This window comes from Archocentrus centrarchus, chromosome 20, assembly GCF_007364275.1.
Source record: "Archocentrus centrarchus isolate MPI-CPG fArcCen1 chromosome 20, fArcCen1, whole genome shotgun sequence".
NCBI lineage: Eukaryota > Metazoa > Chordata > Actinopteri > Cichliformes > Cichlidae > Archocentrus > Archocentrus centrarchus.
This window is the reverse complement of record NC_044365.1, coordinates 3486454-3507480: the sequence shown is the minus strand read 5'-3', so window position 1 is coordinate 3507480 and position 21027 is coordinate 3486454. Positions and strand designations below refer to the sequence as shown.

The window sequence follows — 21027 nt, the reverse complement described above, 5'->3', positions numbered from 1 at the left end:
GTCCACTAGTAGACTTTGCTGCTGTGTGCCGTGGGGTTGCCATTCACTCACCCGGCGCACAAAAGTCTTTTCTTCGTTCGTGGGTTTGAGCTTGTCTTTAACACGACCTGTTTGTTGTCCAGTGTCTGTAACGGTGATCACCTTGTCTTTGTTTTGCCCATTAATCACTCTCTGCTGAGTTTTTCTTGTCTTTGCTCTTACGGTCTTTTGCTCTATGCCCCATTTTCTCACAAATAAAGCGTTCTCCATTGAAATATTTCTTCTCTTTAAACTTGGGCTTAGATGCTTTGCAATTTGCAGTCATTACTTCGTCTGTTCGGGGCCTGCTGCGGTAGCGCAGAGTGCATTCAAAGCTTCTCAGTCTTGCTTTAAACTCACTGAAGGTTAGTTTTTCCCTCGTCTGAGTGACATGCACAGAAAATGGGTTGTAATCATCCGTGAGTCCTTTTAACACCATCGCCACTAGAAGTGCATCACTGAGGGTCTCTTTAGCTCTGTTCAATGTGGCTACTATCTTCTCAACACTGGCCAGAAAGTCCGCTAATGCTTCCCCATCCGCCATTAGTACATTGGTTAGCTCCGTGTACAGCCCGACGATTCGCGGCTTTTCTTGTGACTCAAAATGGCGCCTCAATATTTCTAGGCTTTTCTTGCCATCATCCGGTGCTTCGTAGAGGATTAGCATTAGCATTTTATCATTGAAACAGCCACATAGTTTTGCATAAGCGAGTTCATTTTTCCCACCGATCTCGTTAGCCTCCGCTGCTAACTCACTTCCCAGGATCTCTTTTTTGAGGCCGATGGTTTTTAAGTAAGCTAAAAACCTTGCCTCCCAGATGTGGTAGCGGGCCTCGTCCCCGTCAAACCGCGGCGGCAGTCCCCGTCCATGCACCGCTGTACTTGGAGCTTGCCTGGGCCCATAACCTGTTGGCTCTTTTGCAGCGGGTCTCTCATTCACACGAGAGGCTCTTGGCTCTCCCTCAGCATCTATAGCTGGTGTAGACATCTTTAAAGAAGTACTGACTTACTTGCCAAGTACACACAAAGCGGGAAACATCACTCTTGTTCACTGGTAGCCACACTGCCCTGCTCTGGCCGGAACACACACACATACAGAGGCAGGGAGGCTCCGCCTTTGTTAACAGAGCAGGGGTATTCAAATAAAATTTAAAGAGGTCCAGTCAGAATATGGTTTAGTTAGTTTTCAGAGCATTAGTTTTTTTTATTTGGTTTCATGCTTAGTTTAGTTTTTGTCAGTTTTAGTTTTTCATACTTTTGTCAGGTGCAGAGTGACTATTGTGTAATAACTCGACAAAAGATACCGTTTAAAAAATTGCATTCAACAACCAGCTGTTCACAAAATAGCAGCGTTACGTGTTTAATGTGTGTAATATTAAGTAAACACATGAACATCAACAAGGAGGAACATAAAGAAAAACATGAACTCCAAAACTGAATAAACTCTCCAACAAACTTCGTCAGTGCAGAACACGTGGTGTAAAACATCAGAACACAGCGAATGTTGGACAGAAACAAATTGAACTCTTTGATGGAATCAAAGCTCAAATCGAGCTGCATCCTGATGTTCTCACCACATGAAACTGCTTCTGTTTTGGAGCTGCTCGGAGAGCTAGCTTTGCAGCCTCTCTGTACACAACCTACTTAAGTGGCCAAGCATTTATGCTTGTGTAGCTGGATTGTGTGTTAATTACCTTGCGGTTGTGTGCTGGTGTTTTATATGCGGTGCCGGCTGGGACTTTTATGGTCCTCGCTCTTTGTGCTCAGTTTTTTGGCTGCAAACATATTTGTCCGTGTTTGTCCACTTTCATCCATTCCGACAGTCTCAGCAGCTCCCTCCAGGACTTCGCTGACATTTGTGAGTCCTTATATTGATGCTCTGATTATTATTCCTGATTGTTATTCTCTCACTGATAAATTCAAACACTGCAGCAAAAAGTAGCCAGAAAGGCACAAGGACTGAACAGGTTAATCACAACCTTGTGGGCCGTGTGGACCCGACATGTAGTTCGATTTCTCCGGAGGCGCACGTCAGGTTACGTTGAAGGATCAGTGCAGTTTCTCGGCAGACCGCTGCCATTACTTTGTGGACCGATGCGGTGAGCACACACATGCACACAGTTGCCCGATGGAGCTCCCAGCTTAAACTGTTAGAGCGGAAAAACATGATTTCATATCAATCCACAAGGGTTTTTTAAATAAAATTACAAAAACAAAGGTCATTTTATCTATAATTTCTGTTAGTTTTAGTTAGTTTTGTAAACTCACAATACTGTTTTTTGCTTTTAATTATAGATTTGATTTATTTCAGTTAATGAAAATGTTTTTTTCAGTTTCAGTTTTCATTATTTAGTTCGTTTTCGTTAACTATAATAATCCTGTTTGTTACAGAGTTTACCAGCCGGCAGGAACCAGCTTGGTGGTATCACGTGGTATAGCCAAACTAGCATGCAATTGGTCAGTGGGTTTCCTTATACGCTTCACTACTACCATAAGGACTGTAAAAGCTGCGCCGGTAAACCAGAAAGTGCTCAACAAGATTTTAATTAAGTGGTTATTTCTGTTTTGGTATTAGGTTTGGGTCCACTTGCGACATCATTTCGGTCCGAATCCGGACCGAGGTCCGCCTATTGGTGATGGCTGACTTAGAGCATAACCTTATGCTTCATGAACTAGTGCCCACCAAATACAATAGTGGCAACCATTGTACTCAACAACTGTAAAAGCAAGCCCCTGTAAAGAGAAATAAAGAGAATTAAAAGTAAAATTCTTCCTGTTGAATGAGTAAAAACAGTGGCCGTTCAAAGACTCATGGAAGCAAATGTTGTTTGTGATTTCCCGGATTTATTATTAATATATGTTTAAATCGGAAATCTCACTACGTGATTCAAGAGTCTACGGGTTTGAAATCCCGGACTGGGGCCAAAAAATCCGAGGTTGGACCTCACCACGTTTTATTTTTGTTTGTTTGTTTGTTGTTACAAAACAGGAAAAGCGCATTAGTAAAGCATGTTGTGTGCAGTCAACTTGTGTGTGAGCAATGTGTGTGTATTTTAGTGTGTGTGTGAGTTGCCCCTGTGGGGGGGGAGGATTTGTCCCTTTGTCCCCTGAAGAACAGAAGGGTGTGATTAAGAAATCAAGTTTAAAATTGGTTTAAAAAAGAAGCAATTGGTAAAAACCTGAGTAAGTGTTTAACCAAATTAGATGGGTAAGAATAAATTAGACAATGGGAACAAATTTGGGTGAAATGATGTTAAAAAGACTTGAGGAGAATAGAGGTTGGTGGAGAATTAAATAAAATTAAAATAATAGTAACAATAATATCACCACAGTGTCTCACTGGGAAGTGTCTCGAGTGTCTGAACTGTTACCCGCAGGGTGATGAGCCATTGCAGGAACAGTTCATTGGGTCAGTTGCTCTGGATGAATCCCATAAAAGCTGACTGGCTGTCATGTAGTTGCAAGTTTAAATAAAAGCTAAAAGGGTAATTAAATAAATAAAAATTAAATAAGGAAACAGAAGAAAGGAGTAAAATAGAAAGTGGTTAAGGAAAGTCAGGATGGAAGTGGAGGTCAGAAAAGCACCAAGGATGTAGGGAAACAGGGAAGTTGCAAATGGGGGGTGGAGAAGTAGTTGAGGAAAAAGTAAGAAAGAGATGTGATAAGTTGTGGGAGTAATTAAAATAGTAAGATAAGGTGAGTATGAGGTAAGAGAGAGCGAGCGTCATTCAGGAATTTGTCTTGTTACACAGAGCCACGTTTGACCCCTATGCCATAAAAATTGAAACGGTCAAATACTCTGTACCATTCATTACTCTGTATGGTAAGATTCAAAGAGGACGAGCCCTCTTTGTGGATAAGATGTAAATCTCAATGGATGGACGCCACAGGGAGCCATCCAGGGAGTGACCCCCAGAAAAAAAAAAGAAAGAAAACAATGTCCAGAAGAGCTGTATTAGAACGAATATAGAAAAATAGTAAAAATATTTATTACAGGGCCTGGCAGCAACAATAAATTTATTTTGGTGTTTTCTTTTGTATTTCTTTGCCCCCACCCCGCTCGCAGCATGTTACTGGTCAAATGAGATGCTGTTCTAAGGGGACACAAGAGTCACGTATACGTGTGATTCAGTAAGCCTTCAGCCTGCTGTGTGATTTTCCTCTCACATAGGTGCCGTTTACACGAGACCGTTTTCATTTTGAAACGGTGTCGTTTTGATGCGTTTCGGCCTTCTGTTTACACGACAACAGAGTGAAAACGATGTGTTTCAGAAACGGGGTCCAGAGTGGAGCGTTTCAGAAACGCACCGGCTTGCGTTTTCGTGTAAACACTTGAAACCGGGGTGATTTGAAAACGCTCGACTCGCACATGCGCACTATGGTTGCGACGGCCAGTTTTTCGCGCACGCGCAAACTGATAAACAGTACTCGCGGATTCACGAGTGCTTCTTATGCTTTTCCTGTGTTTTTACCGTTTTGTAATTCAGCGTTGTGTGCAGCAGCGATCCAACCTCATCATCTGTCCACACAAAACCTCTCACATTGGCCGTTTTGTAAGTAATGAACAATTTGCCGCACTACCTACTGTGTCACTCCACGCATGCGCGTCTTGCGTAAACAAACTGCAAAGAGAAAACCAACGCCAACTTGTGGCCTGGCATGGGAACTACATCGTTTTCATCGTTTCACATGTCCTCGTGTAAACGCGGATCGTTTCTGAAATGCCATCGTGTAAACGAAAGGCTGAAACGCATCAAAACGACACCGTTTCCAGTGAAAACGGCCTCGTGTAAACGGCACCATAGATGACTACACCATCAGTACACTGTTGACACTCTTTGCAGCTGTCTGCTAAATCATTAAGACAAAGGCACAAGATACGAATTTGAATATCAGTCATGCATATTTTAATTAAAGAACAGCCACTTTTTACATCTGTGGGTAAACCTGAAGAACACGTCCCCACAGACCTGAGTGTTTTTATCTAGCCTTTCCCTGACCGAGTGCAGACTGAGGGAAGATATGTGGTACATGATGAATATGTTTGAAAAGAATTAAATAGGGTTTGCAGTGTTAAAAATGCACTCTCAAAGAAATTCATAGGATCAGTGAAATGCTGCGATAAACTGCAAGTAAAATGACTTTGGTGAAGCGATGACAAAATCAGGAGTTAGTTCTTATAGAACGCTTTTCTACTCCACTCTGAGCACTCACAGCAACAACACTTCAGCCATTCACACACATTCGAGCACTTCTTTCTACAGCGACGTGCTTTCTGTCTACAGTCACACACATCAGTTGTATCGGAGAGCAGCTCGGGGTTCAGGATCTTTCCCGAAGATACTTTGGCACGCACACTGGAGCAGCCAGGGATCGAACCGCCAACCTTCCATTTAGTAAATGACCTGCTCTACCTGAGCTACAGCCACCCCAATATATACTGACAGAAACCCCTTTTTTTTAGTTTGCATTCATTTATTTACAAAATAACAATAATAATACAGATTAAACATTAAGTTAAAAAAAATAAAAATGATGAATTTCAAAAGTAAAACAGTGAAAAGCAGAAAGGTGAAGGTGCAGCGCTCTGAGTGGATAGCAGGGCTGCAGGAAGGACCTCGAGGTGTTGGAGCTGTCGGTTCTTCAGGACATGAGGAGGTTCTCTGCATCAGCTGTTTTATTATTCTGGCTTCTCTTTTAATTCGAATGTTCAGCAGCACTCAGACTGCTCAACAAGTCTCAGTGAGGCTCAGAAAGATTTTACAGATATTTTGGTCATCTGTTGAAATGCAGAGAATTTACAGAGTTTGATCCGATCCATTGTTGTCTGGTTTTGATCATGAAAAAAAAAATCACTGAGATTCTCAGAAACGAGCTCTTACCTGTGCTGCAGGTGGAAGCTCTGACTCCTCCTCTATCTACAAACATATACACATCAGACTTTCATGAGGTGACCCAGACTGTGCAGGGACAGTGCTTCATCAGCTTCAGTGCAGTGATGTGGACATGTATGAATTACCCGTTTTCATCCATAGTTGTCGCTGCACGTCCACTGTGGATGCTGTGTGGAGTAGCTTTTGCTCCTCAGCTTGCTCAAAGTACTCCGCCTGCTGTTTTGTTAGTGACTTCCACTGTGGACAGAAGAACACACTGTCAGCATCCACACTGCTACTACACACAGCTACAGGACAGCTGGTGCACAAACACCAGCATAAACATTAACAGATGCATAAATCTAGTCACGCACTTATGCTCTGTCCCACAACAACATTAATCATCGCACTGCTGCACAGGCTGCATTCAGCCGCGACCTTCGGCCTCTGCTCTTTTAAAAAGAGCATGAAAGCATTTGGAGGCTTTTTAACATATTCCTCAATCTGCTCCTTTTTTCTGCAGGAATAAAACACAGAGTTAGAGCACCTGTTAGTGCTGCACAGCTGGATCAAAGCTCCATTAAAGGAGGCTCATTATAATAATTCATGCAGGCATGTGCAGATAACTGACAGATACTGCAGATCATGAGCCAGTCCCACTCAAAAAGCTCTAAAAGCAGCCAAGCAAACCTAATTTGGAGTGGCTGAGTCGAGCTGAGGAGCAGGAGGGGTGGAGGGTGCTTCAGGGGTGGAGGGTGCTGCAGGGGTGGAGGGTGCTGCAGGGGTGGAGGCTGCTGCAGGGACGCTGTTTTTAGGCTCATGAGGCAGGTTCTGTGGAGGGAAGGATCAAAATTGATAATACTGACACTTAGTGCACATTTCAAAAAGCACATGATGAGCAGCACAGAAACAAACTGCACGTGCAGAGACTGAACCCTGGCTAATCTAATCCTTCAGATTCAGAGAACTGCATGAACAACACAAAGTACAGAGATCAGTGGGAGGAGAACATCTGCATGAACTACATTGTTCTTGACAGCTTCACTTTGCTCTCATCAGTTATTCCTTTTGAATTATGACTCACTGGCAGTGATTACACTTACCGATGAGCAAAGCTTCACACCACAGTTACACACGGCTAACATACAAGGAAGGCACAGCAGACGGCCTGAAGCGTCCAACACTTTGAAGCGTCTTTATCGATCAAAATAACACCAGGCACTACCTCTGTGAGTCTCACCTGTTCCTGACTGCCTGTCCCCCTGCCTGAGTGTACTGCTGAGCTGGCACCATGGGGCAGCCATCGGGGGAGGCGGCTGCACAAATGCTCCTGGCTGGAGGAGGGGGCTCAGAGGGGAATGAAGGTGGAGGCAGAGAATCCGGCGCTTCCCCCAAGAGGAAAGTAAGTCAGCCTTGAGGACGGAGCTGTTTGTCTGAAGAGAAGAAAAGCTGTCTGAGATGCTGTGGCACACATTCACAGGAGGTTTGGATCCCCTCAGGATGTGACTGACATCTGATATCATCCATCAGAAACTGAGGACAAGAATTATGTGGGAACAACGTGGACTTCGTTTTAGAGGATTCAACTAACACTCTACAAAGTTAACTTGAAATAAAAACGTCAAATGGCTTTAAAAGTGCTGCATTTATGAACTATAGTTCTGGTATATTACAGGATCACAGCCAAATATAATGCACTCTTACATATTACTAAACACACACACAGTAAACTGGATAAACATAAATTCATAGACTGAAAACAAATCACTCCTTTATTTTATATAATCTGTATAAATAATCAGATTGTCATGCCCTGTGGATTTTGGTGTGTGTGGCGGTTTTGTTGTGCTTTTCTCCAGCCCTTCCTCTGTGTTGGAGGCATGTCTGGTGACTGACGGGTGGACACCTAGGCGGCTACCTCCCGGGACGCCTCCCTCTTGGGCGGACACTCCGCGGTGCTGCTCCACACCTGTTCCGCATTGAGGCAATCAAGCAGACTTTTAAGCTGACAGCAGACCTTCAGTCTTCGCTGGATCATTGACTAAGTCACAGTCAGTGTTGGCCGCTTGTGCATTGATTTGCTATTTACCTGTACCTTGACTTACCTGCTTCTCGTTTCTCGCTCTAGATCGTCTGTGGATTCCTGCGTGCGCTCCGCCGCCTCGCCCTCTCGTCTCCAAAACGCCACTGGTCACACCGCCGCGCTCAATCCTAGCTGGAGCCTAGCCATCCTGCTCTCTCTTCTCCCCCCCGCTCCTGCTCACTCTCTCTCTCTCTCTGGATTCCTCTCTGCAGCCCTCACGCCCGCCAAACCTCTGCGGGAAAAACTCTCACTCATTCAGCACAATCAATAAACCTCTGGTGTTATTCCTTACGCATTGTGTGTGTGTGTGTGTGTGTGTGTGTGTGTGTGTGTGTGTGTGTGTGTGTGTGTGTGTGTGTGTCTCCTCTCCTTCTGCTAGTCCTGACACAGATAGATTTAATGATGCTAATGAGGTTCATGAGTCCAGCTTCAGCTCAACTAGTCTGAACATTAAGATTGTGACAGCGATGATTTTATCACCGTTACCTCCTGCAGAGGGAAATGTTGTACATTTGGGGTGGCTGTAGCTCAGTAGGTAGAGCAGGTCACCTACTGATCGGAAGGTCAGCGGTTCGAATCCTGGCTACTCCGGGCTACATGCCAATGTATCCTTGGGCAAGATACTTAACCCCAAGTTGCTCTCCGACCGTTCTGTCGGAGTATGAATGTGAGTGAATGTTAGTTAATTAAAAGCACTTAGCTTCATAAAAATGGAAGTGCTTGTATGAATGGGAGTGCATGGGTGAATGTAAACAGGTTGTATAAGTGCTTTGAGTGCTCATACTGAGTAGAAAAGCACTATATAAGAACTAGTCCATTTAAACAGTTGTAGTAACAGGTTACTCTGCAGATGGTGACAAACTGGAGATGAAATGCCAGCAGCTCATTGAGGAGCTCACTGTGTGGAGTCTGAATGTTCTCCCTGAGCCTGTCAGTGCTCTCCAGGTACTCCGCCTTCCTCTTAGGGATTATTTTTTACTCAGTGAATAAAGGACAAATGTTTAAAGGTAAACTCCAGTAAATTAATTCATAAACAGTGGAACAAACAAACAAACAAATAATACATTGGACAGAGAGCAACAGATCAGAAAGTTCTAGACTAACTTCTCTGTCTCAGTGCATCTTATCTTGAGGCCCGGCCACAAGAATGTACATTTAAAACATTACCAATGTCACCATGTTCTGTTATTAATCAGGACAAGATTGTTCTGACAAATTAAAACATCAGGAAGAAGATGTGCTTTATGAGTACACAGCTGAGGAATCTGAGTCTTGAAAACCAGCTCAAAGACTGAATGATGAAGGTCAACTCAGCGCCCGGAGATTATGTTTAGATACGAGGCTGTCAGTATAAAGATGTTCTTGTTACACAGGAACACGGCTCAGAGAGAGAGAGCGCACACAGGCCTGCTGTCTCCAATGAGTCCCCGCATATGCACATGTAATTTTTTCCTGATTCTTTAAAAAAAAGTAAGACATTTAATATATTAATTAAAGTGTTTCAGGTGTCTTCCTTCATAAACAACCTGTTTACCTGTCAGCTCCACAGTCCAAAGACATGCCCGTTATACCAACTGGTGATCGCAGTGAGCTAAAGGAGTGAATATGAGGGGAAATGATTGTCTATCTGTTAATCCTGTGACAAACTGCAGCTCTGTCCAGGGTACCATGACCCTGAAATCAATGGATGGATGAAAAGACTTAAGCAGAACCTTCATATCTCCTGTCAGCGCTGCTGCGATCCTTCAATAAATGACAGGCACCATTCTGTACAAGATTCCTACACTTAGACCTAAGGCTGCCTGATTGTGACAAATATAAGCACTGATTTCATTTTTTTTGTGTCAATGACTCAGTAAATTAACAAGATAAGTGATTTAACAAGCTTTTCTGAACTGTGAACTTCTGTTTGTAGAGAATGGGGTGATAATATAACTGAATAAGGGTCATGGGAATGACAACCTTCCTGTTACTACTCACCAATTATCTCTCCCTGGTCATGAATCATCTGGTTTACATCCATGATATCAGACTGAAGTTTGAAGACAGACAAAAACAAACCCAGGTCATCTGTAGCAGGTGTGTCCACTCCAGGACTACACAGCAGATTTTAGTGGAGGCCAGTATCCCTGGTGGACGGCTGGTGGTGATGGTTTATTAGAAACTGTGAGCCAGAATCACCTGAAGTTGTGTGATGTTGGCTTCTCTCTCCTTGATGAGGTCCAGGTCCGCCTCTGTGATGGCCACTTCCTCCGTCTGGGTGGTCACCTGGCCCCCGTTCCTCTTGGCTTTAAACAACAGGACAGCATTTAGCTAATCCTCCCAACAGCTGGAATAATGTGTGCAAACATTTTATTACATTTAAATAAACTTGGCACAAAAAGGAAGGATGTTTTTATTTGGTCACCTGCTCCTCATGATGGCCATCAGCTTGGTGACACGCTGCTGTGGAGTGGCATCCACTCTTCAACCAGCATTTGTTACAAGTCAGACAATGTGGTTGTGTTGTTCACTCTGGCACAAACAGCACGCCCAGCAAAGCTGGGGGTTGAGCTGAGGCCTACAGGTAGGCCATTCCACTCCCGTCACTCCCAAATTCTGAAGGTATTGTCTGGTAGACCCCGCTCTGTGGGGCGAGCGCTGTCATCTTGGATAGAGTTCAGTCCCAGACTGTGAAAATATGGATTGTCACTGGTTGCAGAATCTCATGTTGATATCTCTCTGCATCTGCTGTGACAGGCTGGGGCTGAGGGGAGGGAGACAGGACAAAAGACACGCTGGCAAAGAGCAAGAGATTAATAATAACTAATGATTAAATGCAGAGTGGGGTATAAACAGAGTGAAAAGAGGGCAATTAAAGAAATTTATAGAGGATACAGTTTTAGTCACTTTGGTCATTTTTCTGTCTCCTTCTGGAGGTCAGCCGTGTGTACAGTAAATCTGTGTGAATGGAGAGTTTATGTATACACGAGTGTTTACAGTGTGGAAGAACCAGTGAATGGAGAATTCCCCAATGCGCCGACGTGTTCTGATGAAAGATGTTGTAGCAGAATGAAGCCTCACAGAGTGCTGAAAGTGCTGACTTCAAACTATATACCAGTTTTTAAATTGTGCTGATAGGCCAAGCAAAACCAGACTCAGGATAAATAATTCATGCCATACTTTTTCCTGTGTATTATTGTCACATTTGCGTGTTTGATGCAGCAAGAAAGGCCAAAAACTGTACGTTTGCTAGCAGAACGTGCTTGCGAGCAAAAATACCCAAACAAAACCACGACAGCCCCTTTCGTATTGGTGGAAAAATCCACCACATCAACCAAACAAAAAATTATGGCAACGTGTGGCATTTGGTTGCTGAGCAACAAGTGAAAGTTATAGGAGTCATAGCAGTGAAAGAAAATCAGCAAAATCGATGGTGAATTTTGAAATTTGAGAGATTATAGTTTGTTTGGAGTGTATAGTTATTGTGTAGAGTAGCCATGGACAAGGCAGATGCTTCCAAAGGCAGACTCAAATGAAAATGCTGTCTCCAGGTGTACAACAGGAGGAGTGACACACCTGGAAGTATCAGGCACAAATAATATTGTGACACCTGATTTTTTTGTAACTATGAAGCATTTCCTGCATAAGTGGAAGAAGATGGATGGATGGATGGATGGATGGTTGTATATAAGTTTCAATGACTTGGATGGACCAGTACAGCATCCGCATCATTGCAGGCGTGGCTCAAATCCATCTGTCAATCTCTCACTCCACTCTTCCTCGCTCCTGAACAAGTCATAGACCTTCTGAACCTGCCGTAGACCTTCCCAGCGAGGCTAAGGAGTGTGATCCCACAATCACACCCCGATTTGGGGTGGCTGTAGCTCAGGAGGTAGAGCAGGTCACCTACCAATCGGAAGGTTGCCGGTTTGATTCCTGGGTGCTCAGGGCCGCATGCCAAAGTATCCTTGGACAAGATACTGAACCCCAAGTTGCTCTCCGATGCAAGTGTTGGAGTGTGAATGTGTGTGAATGTTAGACATTTAAAAAGCACTTAGCTTAGTCAATCATGGAAGTGCTTGTGTGAATGGGGTAAATGTAAACGTGTTGTATAAGCACTTTGAGTGCTCAGTCAGAGTAGAAAAGCGCTATATAAGAACTAGTCCATTTACTAGGAACTGAAAGCCTGGTGGACCTGAGCCGTAAAGTTAACGTGCTCGCAGGCGAGAGGGGTTCAATCTGGAGATAAGGTTCGGTTCTGCACAGTGAGGACGGTAACTATTGAATTTGGAATATTGGATTTACTGAATGGTTCCCCAGTGAGACTGAAGGCTGTTGGAAAAAAAACAAGCAGCCTGTTCTAAAACAACATCTGCATTATCAGGAATTCGGCTCCCCTGCCGGCCTTGGGCTGGCAATCATATCTCTCCAGGACAGTGTGTGACGGTCGCTCCCCCCCCACTCCGCTTTGTGATTTGTGAAGCTGGATCTGGTGTACCACGGCCGCCGATGAAATTTCATCACTATCAGCGAACTGTTTTGGCTAGGAGCTGGAATCTGGCTCCACAATGCCCCCACCTTCTCGTCTCCATCTGCATCCCCTCCTGACCTGACCTCACCCACCATACTGCTATCCTGGCTTTAAATGTGCAAATATGCTTTGCTAAGGTAGTTTTTTTGGACCCTGGTATGGTGCTCATTTTGAGCACTGTACCAGATGACTTTTTTTTAACCTAACTACCCCATGATGTGTGTTGTTTTCTTTTTCGGGGAACTGTAAAGGTAGCGCTGCAAGTCAGCTGCATGACCTCAGGACACCTGTCCCCCCGTGTTGTTGTATTCTTGGATGGGTGCTCTGTTAATTGCAATTTCCAATGTGTGAACCTGTTCACCCACATGGCAATAAAACCTTCATTCATTCATCTACAGTGATGCATTACAAACATGCACTGAGTACTTTGCTAGTTTTAGTCGACTACCAAAATAATCTTTAGTTGCAGCTCTAGTCACAAGTGTTTACTGCTTATAGAAGAAGTCAGATATATTCTAAAGCGTGCAGGGCTGTACCCTCTGCTCAGATTCAGTCACATGCTGCAAGGCTGATCAGATGGAGCATCACAGTGCAATGGATAATGCATAAAGAATATTGCAAAGCAACCCAAGAGTTTCTTAAGGCAAAAAAATGGCCAATCAGTCACCTGATTTCAAACCAACAGCATAGCTTTTAGTTGTAAAATGCAAATGTCATTGATTCCCGCTGTGCAGACAGGAAGGAGGACCCCAAATGCAGAACTCCGGAAAGGTGTATTTTACACATAGGTTTTATTTACACATTTTTTTAAATGTAACCTTTATTTATACAGGTAATCCCATTGAGACTCAGTGTCTCGTTTGCAAGAGAGACCAGTTTCAAAACATCATAAATTTACAACAATAGAATAACACAATAAATAGGAAGTAAAATGCCAAATGTTTACATAGTCATATAAAAGAAGAACAAGGTCCCAATGATGATGTAACAGAATTGTTTGTAAGTATTTTAAAGTCAGTGGGTTAGATCATTTGGGAGAGCTGCAGGTTCTTCTGTAGTGTGTTCCATGAAGATGGAGCAGGAAAGGAGAAAGACTTTTTTCCGAGCTCTGTACGAACTGATGGAACAACGAAGGTAATAAATTTCTGAGAACGCAGATTGTGACTACTTTGTTTACATAGCATGTAGTTTGATGAATAGGAAGGGACTAAACCAAAAACAGATTTATAGATAAAATGAAACCAATGAACCATCCTGTGTGAGGTCAGTGGTGTGTTAGGGGTTTACAGCCAGTTATGAATCTTAATGCCCCATGATAAACTGAGTCCAGCTGGCAGAGAGAAGGAGCAGGGGCATTCATATAAATTATATCACCATAGTCCAGGTGGGGTAAAAAAAATGGCAGCAACAAGTTTTTTCCTTGCAGCAAAAGGGAAACATGATCTGTTTCTGAACAAGAACCCAGTTTCAGCCTCAGTTTCAGCCTCAGTTTCTTTAACAGGTGGTCAATATGTGACTTGAAGCAAAGACTGTTATCAATCACAATACCTCACAAGAAGGATACAAAAGGCGGCAGCACCAGGCTGGTCCAAAGGCAAACATGGGGGACGAGACAAAACAGTTCAGGGGGGTCTGTTATGGACACCACAGCAGACAAATAGCAGTTCATGGAGCTGAAGAGGCAGTTTGGGTGACCAACCGCAGTGCCAGCGGCAGCGGCATGGTGAGGCAGGGGGTGAACTGACAGAGAACTGAAGACTGTTGTGAAAACAAAAAGGCAGTCTGTTCCAAAACATCTGCATTATTAGGAATTCCGCTCCCTTAGCCGGCCTTGAGGCTCTCTCCGGGAGCAGTTCACTCTGCAGCACTGACAGTCATCTGCACTTCTTCTCATTCCTCTGTCAGTCACTGCTGGATGAAGCTCTCCTCTCCACTCCACCTCCCAGTAACATGGCCCAGTCAGAGCGTCTCTGCACACAAGCTTCTGCTGCTTCAACCTCTCTGGATCATCAGGACACAGCTCCTCCTCTCTCAGCACACACACCGTCCTGTTTATCATCCTCACCACCTGCAGAGAGAAGAAGAAAGAGCAGAGGAGATAAATGAGTGTTTCCAGAGACTCTTCATCAGCTGTCAGTCAGTGATGCAGCACATCCAGTATAAAGAGCAGCAGGGCCTTCAGTCCTGGGACTGTACTAGTACTCATTGTTGTTTCACTTTGGATTTGGATTGTTTTTCCCTCCTAGTTTTAGTTTGGAGTCTCATGAACTCTAATAACCTTGGTCTGTCCACTCTGAGCTCTTTAGGAACCCCAACAACAACCCCAACAATTCATAGGAGATGTTTCAGTCCCTCATGTAATGGTTCCAGCTGTTAACTGGAGGAACTCCATCCAAACATCTGCTCTCACAAAGTTCTTCATCACCTACAGACTGTTTTCTTCACTCCTTTAAGCTAGAAAATGAATGCAGTCATTGGTCCATGTTGGGAAAATGTCTGCATGCTGCTTTGTTCAGAGAGCTGATTGGCTGCTGACAATGAACTGATGCTGCATCAGAGCATGTGAGCTTTCCAGGAGCCGTTGCTATGGTGAGCTAAAAGCTCCCAGAGTCAGCCAGTGTTTGTTAGAGCAAAAAGGCCCAAACTGGAAGTGTTTGTGTCCAATCCTGAAGCCTGTCACCATCCTCCTCTCACAGCTTCACTGAGGAAAGCAGCCACTGAGAAGGCTGCAGCTTTACAGGAAACACTGGATCTTTGCTTTCATACTAACTGTGTTTAGTACAATACTGCTGAGAGCAGCATGGACTCACTCCAACCTCTACTGACCTCACTTTCTCCAGTCTGCAGTGTGGACTCTCCTTAAGATCAGACAGCTGCTTCACATCTGGATCCTGCAGCTTATTTCCCCATATGATCATCTCTCTCAGATGGGAGGGGTTGGACTTCAGAGCTGCTGCCAGATAATCACAGCTGATCTTTGACAAACCACAGTTCATCAATCTGTATAAAGAATCAAAGATGTGAGTTTATTAGACAAAGTTTGAAATCATTCAGTGTTTCATAATCAGAGCTGAAGAAGGTTCAGAATGGAGACGTTTAGAAAAACTCCAAACAGCTGAAGCCAACAGGATACAGCTTCAAACTGGAATCCAAACTGTGCAGAGTTTTCAGACTATCTGCCCGATACAGCCACTTTGATTTTGGACATTTGAATCTCTGTTCTAGGACTAAGTCCTTCAATCATTTCTTCCAGTAGGTCCAACAAGACAGACTCAGTATTGGACATGTGTTCTGGCTCCATGAGGGGAGCTTCTAAATCTGATGTGATGGCCCCTCTGGCTCTGTCAGATCTCAGTACTGAAGAGAGGTCAAACTGAGCACACAGTTGTTCCAGTCTGGACCAAAGACTCTATACTGGAACTGAGGGACTGCTCTGACTGCACCCACTGGGACTGTTTAAAGGCTCATGTTCTGACTCAGATCATCTATTTCTACTTCCATTTCTTTGGCTCAAAAATGGGGATTCCTGTGAAAACAGGAACTATTTTCCCCAATAACGAGCCCTGGATCAGTAAATCACAGAAACATGTTCTCAGTCAGAAGAAGCTGTCTTGTTCTGAGGGAGAGAATCCAAAGATTGAGGCACAGAAACTTATTCAAAGAGAGATAAAGCAGCTAAAATCAGGTCTAAAAGGAAAGCAGAGGATGAGCTGAATAAAGGACACTCGAGGCTGGCTTGGAAAGGAACGAAGTCCATGGTGGGGATGCAGAACAAGGACAAAAGGGCATTTTTTCCTGATAAATCTGATCCTGAATCAGCAGTAGAGCTAGAATGAAGTTCATGTATAAATTCAATCAGGAAGATCTGTATTCACTCCTCTGTCTCCAGAGATTTGGATAGACATTGGAGGCTATCGTGTTCCACTGGATCCCCTCAGGGCTGTGTGCTTCCACTTCTTTGATTTTTTTGATATACTAATCAGTGTCAGAGCAAGCAGAGATCAGGATTTGTCCTTCTGGATGCTGATTACTCTGATGATTCTGATGACTCTGATGACACACACACACACACACACGCACACGCATTACCATCTTTGGAACAAGAGGTCGGAGGTTTGAATCCCAGCCAGGGCATGCATCCAGTAAGTGTCCAAAGGATAGACACCCCCCCCCCATGCTACTCAAGCCTACCTCGGAATATCAGCAAGAGGGACATGAGTGAAGCAATACCAGCTTGGACGTCACCCAGATTTACAAGGTCTTTGTCACCAGTTGAGAAACCAGAGCATACTGATGATAAGTGGGCTACTTCAACTACAAGGAATACATAAATGAATGCCAGATGAGAATCGGGAACAGTTGGAATGCTACTACACATATAATTCAGTGAAAGGGGTTGCTTGAAGAGGATGTGGGACCTATGGATTCTTTGACACCCAAACTGATATCAAAACAACTCGTAACTTAGTGTTCCAACATTTGAAAGAAGCAACTGCTGTCACAACTAAAGATTGAAAAGGTAAAACACAGCTGCTATGGCAAGGTTGAGCCAGGACAGCAGGTGGGGAGGGGGGGATATAATCATCACCACACTCCGAGATTTGGTACCAAGCCTCAATAATAACAACTAGTACGCTGAATACCAGAGCAGCTGACCTTAAAGATAAGATCATGGCTCGAAGCCAACTAGTACACTGAATTCCAGCAGAAGAAGCCAACTATCAAGACTACGTGAAGTATCCTCTATTAGAAAATGCAAATGCAGCACTATGGACAATTCCTTCTTTGACCATCACTAAAAACCAATCAGTTGATGTATACCATGGCAGGAGTGATCCTTGAGTTGCTTGGAAATGAGATGAAAAGCCACAAGGAGCAGTACCTGCCATGGAAAAGATGACACATCTACTGGCTAAAGAAATTGACTGCACTCCATGAACGCCTGGCAGCTCAAATGAACCAGCTGCTAAAGGCTCAGGCACACCAAGAATAGCTGACTGAAGGCTGGACACTCCCCAGAACAGACTGGTCCCATTCTACAATAGCCTGCCTCAGTAAAGCATGGAAACTCTTGTCGGGAATCATACATGAGTGGGGCCCAGAAAGGAACTGGCAGCAAAAACACCACCTAAAGGTAGATAGAGCAGTCACTCGAGACTGTAAGACAAGACTGAAAAAACTGTGCACTGCCTGGATTGATTACAAGAAAGCCTATGACTCAGTGCTTAAAACTGTAAAAGATCAAGAAGATCTGTTATCCTGGCTCCCCCCTTGCCATGTTGTGCAAGAGCCATCATCAAGAACTCAACTTCAAGCCAGTTGCACAAGCCACCACCATCCAGTGCAGGATTTACCAAGGAGATGCACTGTCCCCACTGCTGTTCTGCATAGGCTTGAATTCCCTCACCAGATCATCAAAAAGACAAGGTATTGCAACGTCTATCACTACGGCTTTCTTCCGTTGTTTGTTCATCACTATTATGTCCAATTGATTAGCCATCACAAGTTTGTCTGTCTGTATCTGGAGGTTCCACAGGATCTTAGCTCTGTCATTCTCAATCACCCATGGGGACGTATCCCATTTTGACCTCCCAACTTCCAGCTCATTCTTGGCACAGATGTTCCCGTATATTATGCCAGCTACTTGGTTATTGTGGTCCATGTATGCCCTGCCTGCTAGCATCTTGCACCCTGCTGTTACGTGCTGGATTGTCTCAGGGGCATCACACCCTGTTCCTGGGGTCTTGCGTGGTGTGGTAGACCCCAGCCTCTATCAATCTTGTTCTTAGAGCTTGTTCCTGTGCTGCCATGATTAGTGCCTCTGTGCTGTCTGTCAGTCCAGCTTTATCCAGCCATTGATAGGATTTTCCTATATCAGACCCTTCGTCTATTTGCCGGTGGTACATGTCATGCAGAGGCCTGCCCTTCCTTGATTGTTCCTGTTTTTTCTCACATTTCTGCTGCCTGAGATACTCACTAAGCACATGATCCACATGATGTATTCATGGATCTTCGTTGTTTCATCTAGGACAGTGGTTCTGACACTCACTAGTCCTCGGCCACCTTCCTTCCACTTAGCGTACAGTCTCAGGGTGCTGGATTTGGGGTGAAGGGAGCTTTCTTGTCTTGATGTTTGTGGCTTCTATCTCCTCCTTTGGCCAGCTTATTATCCTAGCAGGATATCTGACAACTGGCAGGGTGTAGGTGTTGATTGCCCGGATCTTGTTCTTCCCATTCAGCTGACTCTTTAGGACATACCTTGTTCTCTGCAGGTACTTGGCATTTACAGCTTTGCTAGTGGCCTCTTCATTGGTTCCCATTTGCCTGTGGGATTCTAAGGTAGATGATATCTGTCCACTTGTGTCCACTAATTGATGAATGTCAGCTCTCTAATGCAGCTTTGATCTTCACAGTCTGCTTTATGAAGCTCATTCTAACCCTGAATGTCAGAGTGTTCCTCCTTCTCTTTGCCATCATTCATGGTGGCAGTGGAGGACATTTGGATGTTGGACTGTGTTTTGGATGTTGTGTGTCTGTTTTGTGTTGGACTGCTGTCTGTAAAGCAAACGGCCATTTTGGTTTGGATTTCAGTGTCAGACAGACTTTAAGGTGGAATGAAGTGTTTGAGAGTTTCACAGTGAATTATCCAGTGGAGGATTTTTCTTCTTCTTTGAAGCTTTGAAATGTCAACATTGTTCTGCTACAGTCAATGGACTAAAGCAGAGAAGAAGAACACAGACTTTACCATGAAGATCCTCAGTGTGGATCAGTATAATATCAGCCTTATGTCTGCAGTTTAGTGTTTCACATCAGATTCATCTCAGCACAACTAAAACATGGAGACTGACCTCAGAGTTTCAAGAACACATCGTGGACTCTCCAGAAAACCACACAGATGCTTCACTCCTGAATCCTGCAGCTTGTTTCCACCCAGGTCCAGCTCTCTCAGATAGGAGGGGTTGGACTTCAGAGCTGCTGCCAGATAATCACAGCTGATCTCTGACAATCCACAATCCCCCAGTCTGTATAAAGAAAAAAGTTTATTCGATAAAGTTTGTGTTTGAAATCATTCAGTGTTTCATAATCTGTTCAGAGCTGAAGAAGGTTCAGAATGTAGAAGTTTAGAAAATGGAAACTTCAAACAGCTGAAGCCAACAGGATGCAGCTTCAAATAGTAAAACAGCAAAAGAGAAAAAAGGTTTCAGTAATCTGAGTGACAACATGCTGTAATAAAGATGTAGATTTATACTCATGATAGCATATTTAGGCACTTGAAATAAAAAAGTAAAAATGAAAAGAAAATTGAGATTAAAGCGATACATTTACAATGAAAGACTTGAAAAGGTCATGTTTTTCATTCAAGGAACCACATGACTTCACTTTCAAAGGTTAAGTTGGAAAGAAATTCACATCTTTGAACTCCAACAACACCTTTTTCAAGTCTGATTATTAAAACTACAAGCTTATTTTCTTTCCAATACATGTAAGTTATCTTCTTATCTGGAAGATGAGCCCACACTTCAGAGAGCAGTGCTCACTCTGTCCACTTTGAAAAATTATTTGTGCGTGTACATTTCTCTGTAGATGAAACATTTTTAGTTAGGTGTAGGCCTTTATTAGGCTTTTAGGTACCGCTTGTAAACTCAGCAATGTCAGTTCTGCAGTTTTGCTTACTGTAATTTAGATTCTTAGTTTGGGGGGGGGGGGGGGGGGGGGGGTATGCTGTAGTTATGCAAGACTTGGTGAATCTCGGCAGTATTGTCTATGGCGACGCAACTCTATCTGCAAACTTTTGAATGATTAGCTTTTTTTTTCGCTAATTTATAACTAGACAGGCTTAAAACTAGCAAATATAGGTAGTTTCTTAGCTTAACTTAAATCATCTTCAGCAATCTGGAGGACGGTGAAGAGGACCTGGACAGTTTGCTGCATTATCTCGACAGGTGTTTTGAGCGAATCGTCATGGGGAAAACTGACAAGATGCCGACTTCCTCCCTCCTTTTTGTGAACTCTGTCCACAAAAAGAAGCTGCCCCAAAGATTCCCCCAAGATGGCATCACCACCTACCACCAATATTGTGGGCATTTTGGAGTCCATAAACAACAAGCTGTCAAGCTTTGACGCCTGCTTGGCCCTGATTGAAATCCTCCACCAGGAGTTTCAGGCTCTGCGGGAGTCCGTCGAGTTCAGCCAGCAGCAGCTGGAAGCGCTCGCTGCTGAAAACGCTGTCCTCAAAAAAAAAAAAAAAAAAGAAAACGCTGTCCTCAGAGAGTCGGTGAATTCCCTCACTGAGGAAATGACCCGGCTCTCAGAAGAACATAAGAAAATTAAAGAAACAGTTATCGAACTTCAGGCCTGCAGCATGAGGGAAATCTGTGTCCACATTAATGCTTTTTTCTGAGTTTTTTTTTTTTTCTCTGCAGTTTTCGAAATGTATAATCAATTGTCTAAATTGGATCATTAACACCAGATTAATCAGCATAGTGCCCTGATCGTTTGTTTTGTTTTTCCCTCTTCTTGTTGTATAGGTATTTCGGTCT

At 43.8% G+C, this 21027-nt stretch overlaps 2 protein-coding genes across 5 annotated transcripts in view; one reads left to right on the top strand and one right to left on the bottom strand.

Annotated features, from left to right (window-relative positions):
* The window catches only part of LOC115799318 (NACHT, LRR and PYD domains-containing protein 12-like), a 652446-nt gene that overhangs the window by 133690 nt on the left and 497729 nt on the right, over nt 1–21027 (top strand). The window lies entirely within an intron of this gene.
* LOC115799324 (NACHT, LRR and PYD domains-containing protein 3-like) overlaps nt 13427–21027 on the bottom strand; it is an 89486-nt gene continuing 81885 nt past the window's right edge. For all 4 annotated transcript variants that reach the window (XM_030756424.1, XM_030756426.1, XM_030756425.1 and 1 more), the window contains 3 exons: nt 19336–19509; nt 15314–15487; nt 13427–14555 (listed from right to left, as the gene is read on the bottom strand). In XM_030756424.1, the coding sequence (XP_030612284.1) occupies nt 14549–14555; nt 15314–15487; nt 19336–19509 (355 nt within the window). In that variant the 3' untranslated portion in view covers nt 13427–14548. The remainder of the gene's footprint in view (nt 14556–15313; nt 15488–19335; nt 19510–21027) is intronic.